Raw genomic sequence first — 20104 nt, 5'->3', positions numbered from 1 at the left:
GATATAATAGTATACTTATCTGTGTAAATGAGATGGTTCACAGCGAATTGTGGGAGCTGGCAGAAGTGTGACTGTCTCCTCTTCAGTTCAGGTCACTTGTGTTCAGTCCAGCTCAGTTCTGCTCTATTCTACTGTGTTCTGTTCTGCTCAGTTAAGCTCAGTTCAGTTCCATTCTGTTTTGTTGGGTTCTGTTCTCTCTCTTAAAGACAAACAACTGATGAGGGAGAAACAGTTCATACTTTGACGTGTTTGTAATATTTCAGAAACACCTGTCACTACTGTCTGACACAGCCTCACTGCACCATAAAGACTGTGGATTTAACTGAGTGGTGACATTAATGATAACGTTAACTTTAATTAAATAACAATTAATCAAGAAAGACCTGCTACAACACAACACATTCAACATTTAGATTCTCTGTAAAGGGCTACTTACCACTCTGTTCATTCTTGGTGATGTCTCAAAGCAAAGTTGATCTTTATTTAAAACTAAACACATCTTGACTCCCAGGTTTCCATCAGTGTTTATCTCTCTGTCCACTGCTGACTGTTCCAGTTAGCTGGCAGAGAAGTACAGGTGAAGTTAATATCATCACTGGCTTCTATCAAACTGTTCCTGTCCTCTTTCTCCTCTTCTATCAATGCAGGACAGTACCTGGAGCATGATTAGATGCTCAGACTAACTCTGAGGAGTAAAAATAATAGTTTTGTTAACCTGCCAGACACAGAACACAAACATGGTCAGTCACATTTACAAGGCAGCTTCTGGACCCACCCTCCCTGTTCTTCCTCTGTGTCTGAATCTTTGCACACGTGTCCGTCTGCTGTTCAGTCCGCTCACACTCCTAGTGGTTTGTCAGCTCGGTGCTGTCAGAGCAGTACATAGGGGAGACAGCCCTGGTCACAGTCCTGGACTGGTGTAAAGTGGTAGACAGGGACTGCACGGTCGGTTCCGAGCACACATGCTATCATGGTTCACATTATGTGTGGCAACGTAGAGAACAAAAGGGTGACGTGAAGAGGAATATGGATCAGATTGTATGATAGTGAACAAGTGAATGACAGATAGACACTCTGAGCACAGGCACACTGACTCTCATCAACAGACAACAGCTTATATAGCAGCATTTGGGTCGTAATGTGTTTAAAGAATAAAACAATAATAATAGATTTTTTTAAAGTTGGGAAACAGGGTGAGATGAAGAAGATAAGGTCTCTTTAATGAAGGTAAAATCAGTGGATGGTTGTGCTTAATGGTTCTGTGCTCTGTAAAGGGAGAGCACCTACATCTGCCAGGAGGGGCCACCATACACTTTTGGTAACTTGTTCCCTTCCACACCATTTACCAGCCACTGTCACAGAGTATGTGTGTGTATAAAACAAAGCACTACCTCATTCTTTCCAGGTTTTTATTTTTCAATGTCATCTGATTCCAGGTTTGGCTGCAGAGACCTGGGTGGGGTGGGCTTCTTCCCTTCACTCTTTCACACACATCTTTGAAAAATGATAGAGGTAACTTAGGCTGACATTCGCAATGCAAGTTTGGTGAGGAACTTAGTGCTAAGAGCATTGGTGTAGAATCCTCAACAAACAGTATACTACTGTATACTACTATATACTAGTGTATGTGAAGGGTATCAAAGGTTACATCTCATAATAAGGGTACAGATGTTGTATTTTCCTCATAGACAGTGAAAAATCCCCAGGCATCATGTGACAATGTGCCAGTCATAACGAAGACAGTGGTATGTACATGGAAAAAGGCATGAGCTGCTTGTATCAGTGTAAAATGCATTACGTTGGCTGAAGATGAATCCATGCAAGAATCAAATTCAGAAACTATTTTCCAAACAGTGTCCTTGTTAAAACACTTACAACAACTTAAAACCAATGGTGAAATGAATTTACGATCAGTGTAACAAAGGACTCACACACCGCCTAACAAGATGAGAGAAAAGAGTAACTGTGTTTTTATTTCCGGTGACATTTGCAAAATGAAAGCGCAACAGTGACGTTATATATTTAATATATTTTTGAAGATATAATTGCATTACAGCATTGTTTACAGCACAAACTACCTGTACATGCACAGGGTGATGACTGCTGTGGCTCATGGCAGAAGTGACCTACAAACTGATATATCAGCTCAGAGTCACTCAAAGAAAGGCCTCAGTCTCCAAACTCCAGATACTAAATTATGGACTGAAAAGGTAAATCAGATGAAGTTGAAAACTGACCTTCATAGACATGGTACATGGTACATACATGAGTGACACATACAATGTATTCCAGTGTGTCTCAGTGACTTAGGTGGATAGAACAAATAAGAGTCCAGGCCCCTGCTCAATGTCATGTTTACATTTATTTACCTACTGTAGAACTTCAAAGCTGCAATATTTTAAATCTGCAAGGAATTTCTGAAATTAGCAAAAAAAAAGTATATCATGAAAGGGATCACTCATAATAACAAACCTCCAAAGAATTATCATCCAATTTAATTCAGAAGAAGACCAAAGGTGAAAGGGGAGATCAAAACAGGACTAAAAGCAGAGTGAATTTGGTAGCATGTTATATCAACTTGATGAGCTAATATTATGTGTGTGTGACTGAGACATAAAAATTTTAGGTAGATGGGTTAAAATACATTTTTGGAAAAATTTAAAAATGAAGTAAACCCAATATAAACGCTATGAAAAGCATAAATTAGTCTTATTGTTTTTTTCCCAATATAAAATTACTCCAGATAAAACTCTTTAAGAATACATTTTCCTGCACAACATATTTTATACAGAGAACACTGTTTCACAGTTGGGACACTGCAACCAGTGTCCAGGAATTCATGTCAATCACATCATGTAGCTGAATTAATTTATCAAGCAGGAGTGTAGATATGAGATAAACTAAGTTCTTGCCCCTCATCCAATAAGTGTGCATGCAAGTACATGTGCGTGTGTGTACATCTGTAGCTGGATGGGTGCATGATAGTGTGTGTCCCTGCTGGTATGTCAACCATCCCATTCCTCTTTGTCTACTTCCAAAAAAAACTTCCCTGCCCCGGCAGCAGCTGAGACCAAACTTCAGAGAGACAGACCCTGCAAAACCGTGAGATAGAAGAGGACAAACACAAGATCATCTGCTACCAGACCTTAAATACATTAATAACCAGCACAGGTTACTGGTTACTACAGGTTACTGTGGCATCCAAAATATGCAGATAAATATCTTTCCCTGAGATTACACACTACATTAGAATTTGCTCTTAATGCAAAAAGTAAAAAGGGGAGAAAGAAAAGTTTCCCATAGGCCCAGGTTTATTTAACCTCTTATTAAACAAGATTGCACACATTATTAACAGCTAAGAATAGTTCGTTTTAGACTTGTTAGATTAGGTGGTGTAAAAATACCCTGTCACTGAAATAAGTATGCTGGTGTCATTGCTGTGAATGTGTGAGTGAGTCAACAGTCATCTGGCAAAGCAGCCGCAACATGTATCTGATCAGTCCAGTCTGTGGAGTGAGAGGGTGGGAGGACAAAAGGTTATCTGGAGGACAGGCTGAGTAAAGGCTGAGTAAATTGTTGTTTAGATCTACTTCCAGTTTCCTCTTATAGTACTCTTACAGTCTCAAAACCCACCACTGTGAGCATGAAAATAATACAGTATAGTTTTCAGTGGACTAAAACTGGAGAAACACTTTGCCATGGGAAGACTGAAAAAAGTAAAAGTAGGACTGGTCTACTGTCTAAGGATTTCTGGGACTGAAGAGGTCCATCTCAGAACAGGACATAAAGGACCTATTCAAATACTTCATAAAACAGGTAAACACCCAACTTGGTCATATTCCTCCACTAGTGAAAGCCATGATAAATTGTTCAGTAAGTTAAGATGTTACAGCTGTGGGGCTCCATAACATGGCTGCTCAATGATTAGCAGTATTTTATTAAGTACTAAATATGATGTCTAACCTTAATTTCTCTGTCTCTATTTTTCTCATTTGAAACAGACACAGACAGAATCAGGTTCACAAGTGTTGGAAGTCTTTCAGTTGCATAGTCTGAGAAGACATGTACTCAGTCACACCACAGAGAAACTACTAGTGTGAACAATGTGGCAGAAAAGTGCCTGCATGTCCACACTGGAGAGGAGCCCTTGTACAACGTGAAAAAAGTTTCAGTTGCTCAAGTCACTACAAGAGACACCTGCTCACCCACACTGGAAAGAAGCCATACCACTGTAACCACTGTGAAAAACAATTTACTGCGTTTAGTGATCATAGCAGACACAGTATATTTCTGTTACTTTATTATAGTATTTTTTACATTACATTTTATATTTGATATTGTAAAGAAAAAAAATCCCTGCAGCCCAAAACACATTTTCACCACAGACCACTGTCATAAAAGAGACGTCTGTAAAACTGTTGACAGGATCTGTAACTGTGATGGTAAGCTTTTATAAGTGTCTGCTGTTTGAACTCTTTTCTTAGTCTCCATGCTCTCCAGAAGCTCAAATATTTACATAGCCAATTAATATATGTTGTGTTTAATGCCCAAGTGGTCTGATGTCAGGACATATTTATATCTTCCATCTGTGGTTCAGACATAGTATATATTTCTTATGTAACCATGGTCCTCATGGCCATTAACCTATATAAGTACTATATTTTCTTTGTTTCTTTGTCAGTCTTTCTGGTAGCATGAGCAGATTGTATTTGACCCAGCACTGATAATAAAGTGCCTTCGTTAAGAACATCATTGATACATCTTCTCAACAAGCCTTCTCCTGATGAAGAAATATAGAAGATTATATCAGGAGATGCAGCTTAATATACAAACTAAACTATCAAATTATGAACAAAAACATGTTTGTCTTCGCAATGCCCCCGGAGGATATGTCCCAACAACAGGATTATGATAGGTGTAATAATTACCTCATAAATCTGCATTTATTATCAAGGCTGTAGAAATAAATCCGAAAAATGCATCCAGACAAATTAGTCCAAACCAAACCACACTGTTGATCGCTGATGAATCAAGTCTATGTCTATTTTGCCATATTGTCTGCATCATGGTGGTTTTGTTATCTTTTGTATTTTTAGCTGCCCGGCCATCACTGACTGCACACTCACCCAGCTGTGATTCACGTGCACACATCGTACAGATGGTTACAGTCACACACAATGTGACTTTTAACACAAGTCCAGATGTAAAGTGCACTCATATTCTCTGTGTCTTTGTGTAGCACACATGCACACACACACATCTGTCCCTTATGAATAGTACAGCCCGTGGGATCTTGTTACACATAGCGTGCCATCTGCATGCAGAGAAAAACAAGTTTCCTACCTCTTCCATAATCACTACCTCTCCACTTCAGTCTGCCATCCCCTGTGGGCAATGTTTTCTGCCAAACCTTTAATTCATTATCATAGCTGTTTAACACATTATGTTGTACAGCACAGCTAAAAACTGACAATAAATCAACCATTTATCCAATTATTATAGGTTGAACCCAAAGGAAATAAGCTTTATATCGATGACCATATCCAGGTAAGTTGAAATGGGTTGTCCCAAATGTCATCTTTTCATGAGTAAAAACAGAAACAGCTTTGTTTTGATCTTTTCGGTTACACGTCATTTTAAACCCCTCTCCCAGATGGCATATATAAGCAGTTTTTATTAAAAATGATTTATAACACACTAATTTGTAGTTGTAAGGAGATATAAGGACATGGTTAGTATTTATTACTGGTAATGAATGACTGAACTGATTATTATTTTCATTGCTGTTTTATTATTTTATCAATTGATAGATTAATTGTACAGTTTTTGAAATTTGAAAAACTGGTGAAAAATGCATAACCTTGCAGAGCTGACAGTTTGTTTAGCTTGACCAAAAGCCAAAGACAGTACAACAGTTCACACAAACATTAATGAATAATTTAAAATGCCCTTATATATCCTCATTACTACATTAAAGCGTTGTAAATACTTACTTCCTTTAATGTTAAATACAATGGAGTGTTGCTTTTTTTTGTATCAGTGCATTTCCTGGTTCATTGTGTCACATTTGGAAAGGTTTACTAAAGAGCTGGAGAATTTCCTCATCACACACAAGCAGGTTATTTTCCGAAATGAACATAAAAACCATTACATTTGAGTTTTTACCTGACAGAAAAAAGCAGTGCGTGTAAGATTTTGTAAATCTTGCCATAATTTGTCTGAAAGTAGAGATATTTTAATTCTGAAATTAAAAACAACAATGTTAAATTCTAGGCAGAAGCTGTTTGAGTCTTGGGCATTGAGGTTCTAAGCATATGTGGGTGTGGCAGCTGGGCCTCTGCTCCTCACAGCATCTCTGTTCACTCTTACATCATGTTCCCCTATGAGATCTGGTCAGACTATAGAGCTGAGGATGTTCCGCTGATGACCCACCACTGTCTGTTGTGACAGGGACAACACAATAACACAGCAGTGGGGGACCTATTTCAGAATAAAAGCTTCCTTTCATGCCATACTGCTGACCCACATATAGTCCAGGCACGCATCGCTGGCCCCAGTAATTTCACCAACACAGCTGAAGCAGTCTTCAGGGGACCAGTGAGAGGCTGCCTTACAGTAAATGACTGTGATTGCTACCATGGAGAAAGCTTTATCAAGGGGCACTCAGTATAACTGCCTACCCTCTAAATTTAGAAATCTGGAGGAAAGCAGTTAAGTAATTGGTGACTAACATTAGTAGGTTGCATGAGATCATTTCTAATTCTTGTCTTAGTTGTGATTTTCTGAGCACTGAACTCTTAGAGAGGGACTAGGAGCAATGTGAGCAAGTTTTTAAAGTAAAGAAACTGGAGCTGTACAAACATGAAATTAAAGAGAACTTGTAAGAGCTGCAAAGATAACTTCTAGGTCTGTTAAATGTTAGGTGGTATTCTCATTCAGGATCACAAGGCGGTGTAGTGTTTATCTTTTGTCAGTTAAAACAACAAGCCAGCTCAAAAGGGTATATCTCACTCAAGCACCCTGACAACAGCTCCACCTCAGCAGCCAGTTTGTTCAGCTCCCTCCCAGAGGACAGTGTCTATGACTACAGTGTGGGATGAAAGGAGACTGTTTGGAGACTGCTGATCCATATGTATAATGAGCCAAGACTAATAATAATCCTCTGTTTGTCAGGGAGAAGTTTAATGACATATATCTACATGATAACCAAGCAGCAGTTTGATTTTAATCAAATCACAGTGTGAATACAATATTCCAGTCTTTTAAAGCTGACACGTGGCTTAGTTAATGTACAAAAGCATGATTTTATTTAGAAAAAGAAAGAAATAGAGAAGTGCTATCATGACCTGTTGCTATACAGGACTGTATACCAGCTCATTTTTGCCAGGAAAAGACGAAAAAGTTGGTGAAAATTTGTAAGTGATAAAAATAAAAAATACTTGACCTAAGTCAAAATTGTAAGATAACCAGTCATGATTATTAAATGATAAATCTAACTTTTGATTTACAAAGTCACCTTTATGAGATAGTGAGTTGAATTTGTTACTCATTAAGTCAATATTGTCATAATTTGTATTTACAATGACTATCATCCATCCATCTATTCTGCTGCTTATCCAGGGCATATTGAGAATCATAAATGACTGAGTGCTAGCCTTTTGTTTACTGTAAGGATTTGTCACAGTACTTTTCAAGCATATTATAGCATATAAATGTCAGTTGCAATCATGGAGCCAAGACATCATATTTTTATTTTCTTTGAAGATTTGGATGGACATTATCCATTTTACTAAAGGCAAGGATGAGGATAGCACAAAGATGAAGGCTGACATTTGTTGCCCTGGACACTTGCAGCTGTGGTTGTGCTGTAAAGGCCACATCTGTTCTCACACAGCTTAAAAAAAGTAATCTGCATTTCATTTGGTCCAGCCTGCAAGTCATTCTGAACTGAGGTGATGAGTTTAGCTGCGGATGAGTAAAACAACATGGACATGAAGGATTACAAATTACTTTGTCAGCCCTGTATTTTGGTCTCACATCCTGTTTGTGCTGCATCCAGCCTTCATGCTTTCATCCAGTCAGACTGCAAAAGGCAAGGATATCCAGACAAAGAAGCATAAAAATATCTTATATATATATATGTATGTATAATGTATTTTAAACAAAGTGCATTGCTCTTCATTTGTGACAACATTTGTGAACTGGACTTTGCGCAGTAAAGCACTTTTCAGTGACTCTTCTGTCATTTTAATCAGAAACTGAACTGAATTGACTTTGGCTGCTTATGTAAACTAAACACACCCAACCCCACCCCCAACTACACTACTCCACCCACACTTACCCTCCCACCCCTCGGTCCTCCAACTGTCCTGCCAGCTGTCTATTTTAGATGTCCATGTAACACCCTTCAAGCAATTATTGTTGAAGAAGCCCTCATGGAGTTCTTCCAAAAATATTTTCTCTGAAAGAATTTTGGATGGCTAAAAAGCAAATGACAATTTAATGGCTACTTGACATGGTTTATGTGCAAACTGAGATACAACAACAGTCAATGGTGAGTTCAGGAACTTTTGTGCAGGGGTGGTGAGGGTTCAGTTTTAAAGAGGGGGTGCACAACTGTGAGATATATTCAAATGTGTTAAGACTCCAATCTAAGTATAGAGTATATTAAATAGAGTATATCAATAAATAGCTGCTGTTTGTAACTATAAATAGCAGACCGTTATAGTGGGTTATGAAACAACAGGCCCCTGGACCCTGCCCCCCCCCCCCGTAACTGACGAAAAGAGGCACAAAACAACTAGAAACAATGGGCTGTGCCATCTGAAAATGTTTTGTCTCTTTATGGTCAATTTTCCAACAACATGTTAACAGTCACTTTATTGTGGTATATATTTATTGTGGTTAAGGCCTGTACCTGTATGATACACCTTCAGACTCAGGTAGGAGGGCCTGTGCCATCCCTCACCACCCTCTGGTCCTGCCATTCCCGGCAGAGCTTTATGAGCTTTATGAGCATGGTCTAGGAATCTTTTTAGTGAATAACTTCACTTCAGCAGTATTCATTCAATCAGTTATTGATTAATCACACATGATACATTAGTGTGGGATTTTTAAAAAATGTTTCAAAAATGATTTCAAGTTTTGTCTATAAAGGTAACAGGCTTCACAGTAAACCATATATCCACAGGCCATGTCATAACCACAAAAGTTCTGCAGTCTGACCTACTGACCTGAGATTCTGTGAAGATTTTCCATGGTTCATAAACTGTTTTGTTAAGGTGCATTCCAGTTGTTTAGTGAGGCAACCTGTTGCTTTTTACAACACTGCTGCTTATATAATCTCCATGAATGGGTTACGTATGCATCCCTTTACTGTCTGTCAGAGTGATGCGTGAATGGATTCCCATTGAATTTGGCAAACAGATGGGTCTTTGCCCAAGGAACAATTAATTAAATTGGGTTGGTGATCTTTATCTGGGATTTCCTGCACCAGATGATCATCTGTTTTCTATGAAGCTGACAGAGAGGGAAACTCAAAGCCTCCAGATTCAAAGCAGATATTTTGGTGGAAAAAAAGAGAAGAAAATGCTTAATGCAAAAGATATCATGCTATGGTGCATTTTGATATTTTATAGAATGTTCAGAGGAAAGCTCTATATTTTCAAATGTGCTCAATTTTCCCCTTTTGTTAGTAGTAAGCAGGGAGATTTGAGACTTGTCACAGCAGATTACATATCTCAAAACTGCCCGGAAACATGAGAGGTTATTCTATCCTGAGGTATTGACAAACCATTTATTCTAAGCTGTAACGTACCATAGTTATTATGACGAGGTGTTGGCAAATGACTAAGCCATCAATGCCTTTTAAATTAGAACGATTTATTGAGTTTCTGTGGCAGGCTATTGATAGTAGAGGATGTAGAGAACCAGTGTTAATTACCCCATCATTTTGAGACAATTTAAAGAGGGTTGTAATGAGTTTAGTGTGACATGCCTGAACATGTGGTCCACTGACACATGCTCACATGCTCTATTACAAGGAGTACTCTGTTTAGCTGCATTGTTTTTGCTTCTGTGCCTACAACAGTTTAGATGATAAATAGCTAAACTAATTCATAAAGATGTTTTAAATTATATGTATGTAAAGCATACATGATGTTTTAGAGTTCTCAAATAAGGGGTTATCGGGCTTCATGTACGTATGTAACATTGTCATAAATTCCAGACAAACTTAATTATAGAGTAGATATGATTATGTTGGTCCAAATTTTAGAACTCACTCCTTCCACAATTAGCAAATTTTAACCACTCTGATTTGCTTCTAGGGTGATTGACAGCGCTCTTTAGCCCTTTAAGCCAATGAGCGAAGGACGAGGGCGGGTACTTCTGTACTGTAATCAATCCTCTGATCACCGCGTGAGCTTGTGTGGCCCGTTGTACGCTGTGCGTGTGTCTGCCCTCACTGACTGTGAACCGCAGACGTAAGCCGGTCGCTGTGTTTTTTCCCTCCACTAAAAGTGCGATAAGACAGGACAAGAAAGAGGGACATGGGGGAAAGATTTGTGGTGGTCCCGGTTGACGGAGGAGGGGGTGTCACCGGGGAGAGGGAGCACTCCGACGCGGTTGTTGCTGACCCGGCACCGGACACCGGCGGCAGCAGCAGCAGCGGTGGCACAGTGGAGGAAAAAGAGGCGGGGGAGGACTCTGTGTTCGAGCCGCAGGACCCCAACGTTGTGGTGCCTATCTTGGAGTACAACAGAGAGCCCAACAAGTACGGTAAGACGGCTGCCGGTTGTCCCACTTCTTATCTCATCTTTCTAGCAGAGGATTAACCGTCGCATTGTACTCCGGCTGTGTTTGTGCGCCTGCAATTATGTAACAGAGACGGCGCGTCAGTACCCCCAAACCGAAGCTGTTAGTTAGAAGTTAATTAGAGTCACAAAAAGTTTTGAACACTGCTGTAAGACTTTTTTTTGTTAAATTACTGTAAAAATGTAGTTGTCGTTTGTCACCAGACAGTAAACAGACAACATTAATCGCCTACTTAACTTTAGGATTTACAAACAAATGCTGGCGAGGCTTTTGCTAGCTTAAACTGTTTCATTAAAACGGAAAATTAAAATTAGCATCAACGCTAAAACAAAGTTTGCCTCACCAAACAGAATACGACTGAACGAGCAGTTTATGCTGAACTTCCTGTACAACCCCCCCCCCTCCTCTAACTTGAGAGAACCACAGTTTATTCCTTCATAATCAGCGTGCAAGTAGAGTCAGTTGTTTGTTTTTTACTGCCAGAATATTAGCGTCAACTGAAATGACTAGGGTTTTGGTACTTGTACCTTGTTAATAATGGACAAAGGAACAACAAAAGAAAATGAGGGAGATTTAAGTCGTATTGGTTGCCATTTCTAAAGGAAATTACAAACATGAAATGATTCTCTTAAAACTATGCTGCAAGATCAGTCTTGCTCTTTTATCATATTGAATATGTCCCTTGCTCTGAGCCAGAATTTGGCTGAAGTCTTAAATCCCAAGCCTTGTTCAACCAGTTGCTCACAAACAAGGTGCTTCTATAGCAACAGGTTAAGGGTCAGAAGTTGCTAGAATAATTGCCTGGCACACTGGCCAGGCAAGCATGCAAAATTACAGTGTGCTTATGGTTTACTGTGTGCATAGGCAATCTGTTGTGTATATTGATTGGTAATCTTTGAAGCACAAACTGTTTTGTTAACCTGTGCTGAGCTGCTCAGTGGGTCAGTAGTTGTGGTTTCCTTTGATTTTAGTAAGTTCTAATGTACTAGTGTTTTACAGTGCGTTTACATCGCAAGTTATGTAGCTTAAGACAAATGCAGCTTTCCACTTGTACCACTGACTGAGCTTATGTTTTGGTTGACACAGGCTATTTCATATGTCATAGTAAAACAGAAAAAGAGGTTCTGAGGTCCTAAAAACTGAAAAATATGGATGAAAAATGTTGAAAGGTCACACTGGTGATTGTTATTGTACTGATGATTAATCATGGTGACAGAGCAGAATGTTGCTATTGACACAGTGTCTCAGTCTGTTATGTTAGGGCTAACAAAAAAATTTCCCACTGGCCCAGGTTCAATACAAGATGCAGGGCGGCTAACAGGTCAGTGTCTGGCCCTACAGAATCTACTGATGCTTATTTGCAGAAATCTACTGAAATATATCAACAGATATGAGTTCTAGTGTGTTACATTTCTTTTAGAATTTAGTGGTAGGGTGTACTTGTAAAGTACTTATGATTGTGTGAAAAAGTGCTTTGATTTTTAACCTTCATGGCTTATGATTGTAGATTTCAGGACTAAAGAAATAATTCAGACACTGCTTGTTATATATATATATAATGCAACATGAGTATGAACACTATATTCTCTATATATTATTGTTCTAAATCAGCAGCATTTTATTTTGGACGGGACAAACCTTGACCTCATACTGCAAGAGTAAAAGGTGTGTTTAACTGGACGTCTAGTTGACACAGAGCTGCAGAGCCATGAAAATGTCTTCCACATGATTTCCTCCTCTATGATACAAGGGCAGGTTGGCACCTGTCTATTCAGTTTTAAATGCTTAGATTGAATTTCATCTTAAATCAGATTAAGAAGAAGATGGGTGTGCACTTTTGGTGGTGTGTATGCGGTGCTTGTGCTCGTCCTTTGTCATGCATTTCTCTCAGCTAGACAATGACAGAGCAAACATTTTAATCTCCTGAGTATTTGTTACATGACTCCAAAGAAGATTGTGTCCCCTCTGTGGACACATACACAACTCAGCTGTGCAATGACAGACCATGATTTTGTCATATGATTAGAATTATGGCCTTACTGTTAATTCTGCTTGTTAACAGTTAAAATAGACAAATCTAAGTCAATTAAGTTATTCATCCAGGGTTGAAATATGTTGTCTTTATTTGATCTGACCATTCGGGACCAGAAAATGTCCCAAAGGCTGAGAATTTGCTATTTTGCTGTTTTATTCCAGCGTAAATTAGGTCTGAACAATTAATCTAAATATTATCAAAACTGCAATATGGCCAAATGCAATATCCAACTTGCAGGAGCTGCAGTTATTTGAATAAATTGCAGCTTCTGCGATTTGTTGCTGCACTGAAGAAAGCCATGGTCAGAGACATTATGTTTTTGGGTTGTCTGTCCCATTAATGTAAGTGCAATATCTTGTGATCTTGAGGAAATTGCTTTAACTTTGGTACAAACATTCACTTGGACTCGAGGATGAACTTGGAACTTGGTTTTCAAAGGTCAAGGTTACTGTCACAGCAGAAAACATGTTTTTGGCCATAACTCAAGAGCTGAAACATTTTCAGTGGAAATGAAATTCAAAAATTCCCAATAAAATCTTGACATGTAATTTGGAGTTCAGGGAAGTTGACACTTTATAGACTTAAAGGTTAAATGATGTGCAGTAGAATTACTTTCAGTATCTTAAAGTGTTGACTAAACTGGATAATGTAAACAAGATTTAGCAATTGGACAGTGGATTCAGTCCTCAGCAGACAGATTTTGGTGGGGTAATGCTTTGAGCTTGTATCAGCTGTTCTTGCTGTCATGGAAAGTGTGGAGCAAACCCAGCACAGTAGACTGTATATTATCACTGGACAATGAAAGCTGGGCCTCAGGAATCATGCTTTTCTCTTTTTTTGTTTGTACTTTTTTTGCCCTGGATTTCAGTTTCCTCATTTCCTAACTCTTTTACACTCATAGCATAGCAATCAATACATGAGTGATGACAGGGATATCTACTCATTTTGTTGTAATCTATTTTCTGCCAGATGCCTCTGCTAAATGATACAGTTGATAACTGTAGCAAATAATGAGTTTAAATAATGTTTAGATACTGGATGGTCAGGCTTTTTCCACTGCAGAGGCACCAGCTTTTAGTATTTTCAGTAACACAGAGCAACTTGTGCGTATCAGCAGGCTCTTGAAAAAGATTCTTCTTTCATTTTTTGACTTGCTGATCATGGTAGTTTGTCAAGTAGGTTGTGTCAAATAGATAGCACCTAAAGGCTCTAGATAAAGCAGACTGAATGTTGACAGTTATCCTACAAAAGATCACCACATGACTGTGTGTGACCCATAAGTAGTTTTTAATTGTGGTTTCAGTGGGCCTTGCTATGCTTGACTATGCTACATGATAAAACATGTTGTTGTAATACATTTGAACAGATATGAACTGTGCCATCAAGGCTGCAAAACAAATGTTCAGGGCAAGATTGAGTAACAGGTATTGTAAAGAGGAAGCAGTAGTTATGAAGAAGTGGAAATCATCGACACGAGACACTGTTGTCTGAGTGATTCTGGCTGTTTGTTTCACTGGCTTACCCTTCTTTTAAAGCCTTTCAGCGAATCTATAGACACACTGTTTGCTTGTTCCTTGTTCAGACTGGAGTGCAAAGGCCAGACTGTGAGAAAAGACAAGTAAAGTGAATATATGAACATGATTATTGTAAGCTAAGAATGTATAAAGTAACATACTATTGTATAACAATTTATAAAGTATATGCTCTGAAAAATACTTTGTGTCTTGACAAAAGATGTAATGAATGTATTAATAGTTAATGAAACCACATGAAGAAGTCTCATGGTACAAGAGGATGCACCCTCCTGCTCGCCTCAGATGCTGAGGATGACTAAGATTACATTTGGATTTATGGGAGATTAAGCAGGCAGTGAAAGATAAATGAGGTTCGACAGGGATAAGGGTCTCCAAAAGGTGTCAGGTTTAAACTTGATGCGACAGTATGCAGACAGAGACTGTCAATCTCCATCTTTGACAGTCCACACACTTCAGGGTTTGGAATCACTGTTGAGGCTTGTTGCTGAACAGTAGTGCAGCAGGTTTTCATGCATACTACCTGTTACAGCTGAGGCACTTTGGCAATTATATAGTTAAATGTTCTTCTTTCCATGGAATCACTCTCACAAGCATGTTTGCTTTATCATGTCTGGTCTGTCCCATTCTCATGGGAGATTCTGTCAGTTTCTTAAAATTTGGCACAAACTTGGACTCAGTGATGAACTGATTTGATTTTGGTGGTCAAAGTTCAAGATCACTGTAACCTGGTATTTACTGAATTATTGATTAGACTTGTAGGGGTCCACTGGATGATAAACTGGATAGGAGGCCTCCTGTTCCTCTGGCAGTTCAACACAAACTCATTGGTTTCGCTGATATTGAGCTTCAGGTGATTGTTGTTGCACCATGTGACGAAGCTCTCTATCACTCCTCTGTAAAAATAGTCTCCAAGTGAAGACGGCATGTTTCTCACTAGTTGTTCATTGGGATCATACATACCAATATAATGATAACTTCAATTTTTCCAGAAAATACCTTTTGTTAATTTCCTTCAAAGGCTTTACCACTTAAATGAGTCTGGTTGGCAGAGGCATACAACTGTAGGGCGGTCATTCTAGTTTCTCTTCATCTTGGTGAATGGATAACTTGTAGGGAATCAGAGAATGTGATTTGTATATGAAATCATTATTATTGAGAAGAGAGTGATGCAGTTTTGGACACCATTCAACAAGTTTCAGATACAGAAAGAGTGACTCTTCAGAATGTCCTCACTACACAGAATTACTTTGGCATGCATGTGTGCATTCATGTTTAAAAAGGCATGCACCTTAGGTATCATGTGCTGCCCTCTGCTTTATTTGGAGTCCAGCAGTCAGCACATGGACTCAAACTGGGCCCTGGCATCCACTATATCTGCTCCTGCTCTTGTGTGGCCTCCCAGCCTGCTTCCTCTCCTTGCCAGTCCTGCGTGGGATGTTTGTTCCAGTTGCTCGTTGTTTACACGCAACACTCAGGAGCAGGGGTGTGTCCCTCGCTGGTCACACAGAAGGGCTTTCAGAAAACTTTCCTCCTCTTTTTGGGTAATGCGCACAGGCACTTTATAGCCATCAAAATAGCCTTTTTATCAAGTAATGTTCTTGAATTGGTCATTTATTTTCAAAGGTCAACAGTGATGTCTTGCCCTTCATTCAATGGCATTATACCATTGCTACAGTATACTTATGACCATAATGATAGTTTAACCTTTCTGCTGTGCACATTTCTTTATTAAGTTGGGGTAAATAGGTAGTCAGGGCCTGTCAAGCCTCATTTTCAGTTGGAAATATACTCAGTCATGACCAGAAGGCATGCAGAGACACATCCTTGTTTTGTCTTCAAGTCATGAAACATTTAACCATTTATCAGTTTTACTGGCTCCATCGTAAATTTTATTTTATCTGACATATTTATCACTTTAAGGACATGAACATTACATTGAAGCTCTACAGATTTAATTTCAGAATTTATAAACTAGTTGTGAACAGTACTGTATCCGTATTGCCAACTCCTGTCATGGCTTGTCTGAGACTGTTTTCTGTTGCTATCACTAACTTTAAAAATAACCCTGTGTTATCCACATAGACTCGTGACATGTTACACAATGCATACATATTATCATCATCTGAGACCCTGAGGAGGTCTTATTCTGTTTTTCACCGAGCTGAACTGTGTTGTCTCCGTTTTCTTTTTCCCCCATCGTGACAGAAATTGACTGGTGGATTTGACACAATACTGTAGCTGTCAACAAGATTTTATTCGCCTGTAGTTGTATGATAGTTGTGGTAGTTGCATGAATTCACACTGGATGACAATGTAAAAAAAAAAAAAAAGATATATAGAGTTGGCCGCATCTGGAAAGAAAAATTCTGAGTTCAGATACAGAGGTAGGCAAAATAGACAGATTCATTAATATCCAATGCTAATGAATCTGGTGGTGGCGGATCGCACCAGCTGTCGTAAATTAATCTCAATTACAGGAGTAACTTGATAAGAGGCCAAAATTAAACTTGTCTTTGTCTGGCTAAAGTGCTCTTTGCAGCTGGTGTTTGTATTCAGCCAAATAGGGTTGAGGTTTGATAGGCATTTTATTGAATCCAAATCCTGTATCAAATCCACTTATCAAATCCAAATCCTTTTGAATCCTTTATCAGATCTAGCTTTAGCTCACATCATTTGCAAGTAACTAAAGTTATAAATAAGTACAAGTCAAAGATTCAGTTTAGATGTGTGATCAGCTGCCGTTGGGCGATATGCCAGAAATACTTATAAATACAGTTTTTAGTGGTAGCTTAAAAAAAGAAAAAAGGAAAATGAGATGAGCAGTATAATGTGTGAAATATTAATGTTGATTGATTGATGTGAGACAGGGAAATATGAGCTGCAACATACTGACTTTTATACCAGTTTTTTCACAGTTTACGTGATCCAAATAATGGAGGTTCTGATTCAAGGTCATCAGAGCTAATGAGCTAAAAATACTGCATCAAAACTTAAATCACCCTACTCTCCTTTCTCTGGAGAGAAAGGATCAGCTGAAGTACAAAAACACAGTTCACTGGTCGTCATAGAGTGATGTTACAGAGTGATGTGTCTTTTGACTCACAAAATGTCTTTTTGCAGAGCCCAGTCAGACTAAAGTTTCACTGGACCTATTACAGAAATGACATTAGCTGATATAATCTACTGCCGGTGTCATTTTAATCACAGAAAACAATGGTCGGTCCTGGTTGTGAACAAGAAGCTGCTAACAGTTCCTGCATATTTTCAACATTAGTCTTTGCTAATCAAACATAACAGAGATAGATAAAGGTTTGATAAGTTAGAGCTTAACAAATTCAGCTTTTTTTTTCCAGTGGGAATCCAGGTCCAAAATGGAACTGGCAATTGGAACCCAAACCTACAGCAAGAGATCATTTGTGACAGTGGACGTTCCCTATCTGATTGCATCAGGTCAATTTCAATTGTATTGCTCCAGTTAAACTTTCATTCATACCATGTCAATAATTTAAGCCTATAAACTTTAGAACATTGAAGTAGGACCTCTAGTATATGGATCAAGTAGCTTGTGAAAATAAGGTGTGTCAGTTTAAGTCACAACTGCTATTTCAATGTGTTAGATACATATTTAATCAACACTATTAATATATATTATTATTTTACTCAGTATCAGCAGATAGCTAATTTTAAATGACTCAAATCAGGATTGGGTCAAAAAAAAACTTGACACCCCTGAATAATATTGCTTTGCGTAATATCTGTTAATCAGTGCACTGGACTCACTGGATACAGAAACACTAATGTAATCAACCTTAAATCCCATTCTTATCTCTTTTAATGCTCTGTATATAAAATGCAGCCAGTATTTATTTCAGACACACAATGCATGTGGTCAGATTGATAACAGTAGCAGCTGAAAGCCATTGCTACTGAACAGACGGTGAACAGACGTGGGAAAAACTACATAACCTATTTTTCCCCAGGAGGTTCTCTACATTTGGTGTGGGTAGTCATGGGGTTTTCCAGCTCTTGGTCAGCATTGTGTGAAAGGCTAAGTAAGGCATTTACTGTGAGCCATTTGGGTCTTATTGCCTTTGCTATTGCAATAAATATACCAAATAAGTACTGTTGTTGAACAGAATAAAGCCAAATGAAGTCAGTGGAGAACAAAATCTACCTTTGACATTACATCAGGAGCTGGCAAAGATTTGCTGTGTAGACTCAGATCAGCAAGTACATACAGGGAGTGGACACATAGACATTAACAGATGATGTTATACCTCCTTACAACAGCACTGCAATGAATTCTACTGTTGTGAATTTTATGTACATTTTTTGTTGATGCCAAAAGATTTAGCTCTATTTCAAATTATTTTATTTTATGCAGTAACATACAACAATTAAATCGTCATACAGTTGAGTCTGAACAAAAATTTAACACTAATTTTGTGTTTAATTTCTGCATGATCTTGTTAAGATGTTCACATTATTGTGTGCACCCCAGGTATGTGCATGGAGAAAAGACAGTTGGGTATAGTAAGAACTCCTTGGTGGTGGCGTCTGTGGATATCAGATGTCAGAAATGTGTAGAGAGACGCATAGTGTGAGTATCAAGTTCTGCTGGTCTCTGAATGAAGAGCCTAAGGATAACCTTTGTAACCCCACCCCTCTCACAAGCAGCATTAATGACTGCAATACAGTCAAACGCCACAGATGAAACTGATACAGCAAGCTTCAGTCATTTCCAGTGTCTCTCATGACTTGTACTGAGCTGTCTGCCCAAAAAGGAACTGAGCTGACAAAACACTTGAGTCAACTTCTGTTTTTGCTGAACTTACTCACTGGTTGATATAAATGTCCAGCTACCTGGCATTGCAAGGGAGAGAAAACTGTTCTCACACAAGAAGTGGCAACAGGTTTCCAAAAGCCTGACTTAATTTTCAAGCTCAGTTAAGTATTCCTGTAAGTGTAGCCACAAAAGTGTATGTTTGTGCAATTACTGGTTTTGAAACCAGGTTTACAAATTTTTTATCATATGCATTGCTCTCACCGACTTACTATGAAACAAAGATCCACTTAATTGTTATTGTATTTTTATTTTAGATTGCATTGTCCTCCTGTGAACTCTATCAGTTCACCATTTAGTGAAAACCAAAAAGTGAAATTCTGTAGAAACAGGTCTACAAGTGGAGATTGAATGGTAATTTAAGTTGTAACCTCAAATTAGCCCTGAACTTACAGGGAAAAATGGTTAACCTAACCCTAACCTTCTAAGGGGGACGAAACGCATCCAAAAGAGAAGAAAGTGTCACCTGAGCCTGAGTCAAATACAGCATTTAATGGATGACCGGCAGACAAGTGTGCTGTTACCTGAGATGTCTGAGGTGTTGCTGTCCATGTGTGCAGAAAAGTCATTACAGACTTCATGTTGCCTTAAATCATGCAGAGTGGCATTTATCTAAAAGTAGCGAATATATGGCAGTTTGCCTTGACTTTGAAGAGCTGATTGTGACTTATCAAATTTTCCCATTATCATCAACACCTTAACTCTTCATTATATAGATTTTTCATACAATTTATGTCTCACTGCAGACCTTAATTTACCTTTAACACGTGGTAAAGGTTTCCTCTACCAATAAACACCAGTAAACACATGTCATGGAAATGTTTCAGAAAGGGAACTAAAAGGTTCATTCAACATTTTACAGTCAGACATTAGGAA

General features: G+C 38.6%; 1 protein-coding gene across 1 annotated transcript in view; it reads left to right on the top strand.

Moving 5' to 3' along the window:
• The first annotated feature begins 10434 nt into the window (after window positions 1–10434).
• The window catches only part of slc12a7b (solute carrier family 12 member 7b), a 55463-nt gene continuing 45793 nt past the window's right edge, over window positions 10435–20104 (top strand). The window contains 1 exon segment of the mRNA XM_018673634.2: window positions 10435–10779. Within this exon segment, the coding sequence (XP_018529150.1) occupies window positions 10551–10779 (229 nt within the window). The 5' untranslated portion in view covers window positions 10435–10550.

The sequence above is a fragment of the Lates calcarifer genome, linkage group LG24 (assembly GCF_001640805.2).
Source record: "Lates calcarifer isolate ASB-BC8 linkage group LG24, TLL_Latcal_v3, whole genome shotgun sequence".
In the NCBI taxonomy this organism is placed as follows: Eukaryota; Metazoa; Chordata; class Actinopteri; family Centropomidae; genus Lates; species Lates calcarifer.
Note: the sequence above shows the minus strand (reverse complement) of the source record. Positions and strands in the feature narration are given on the sequence as shown.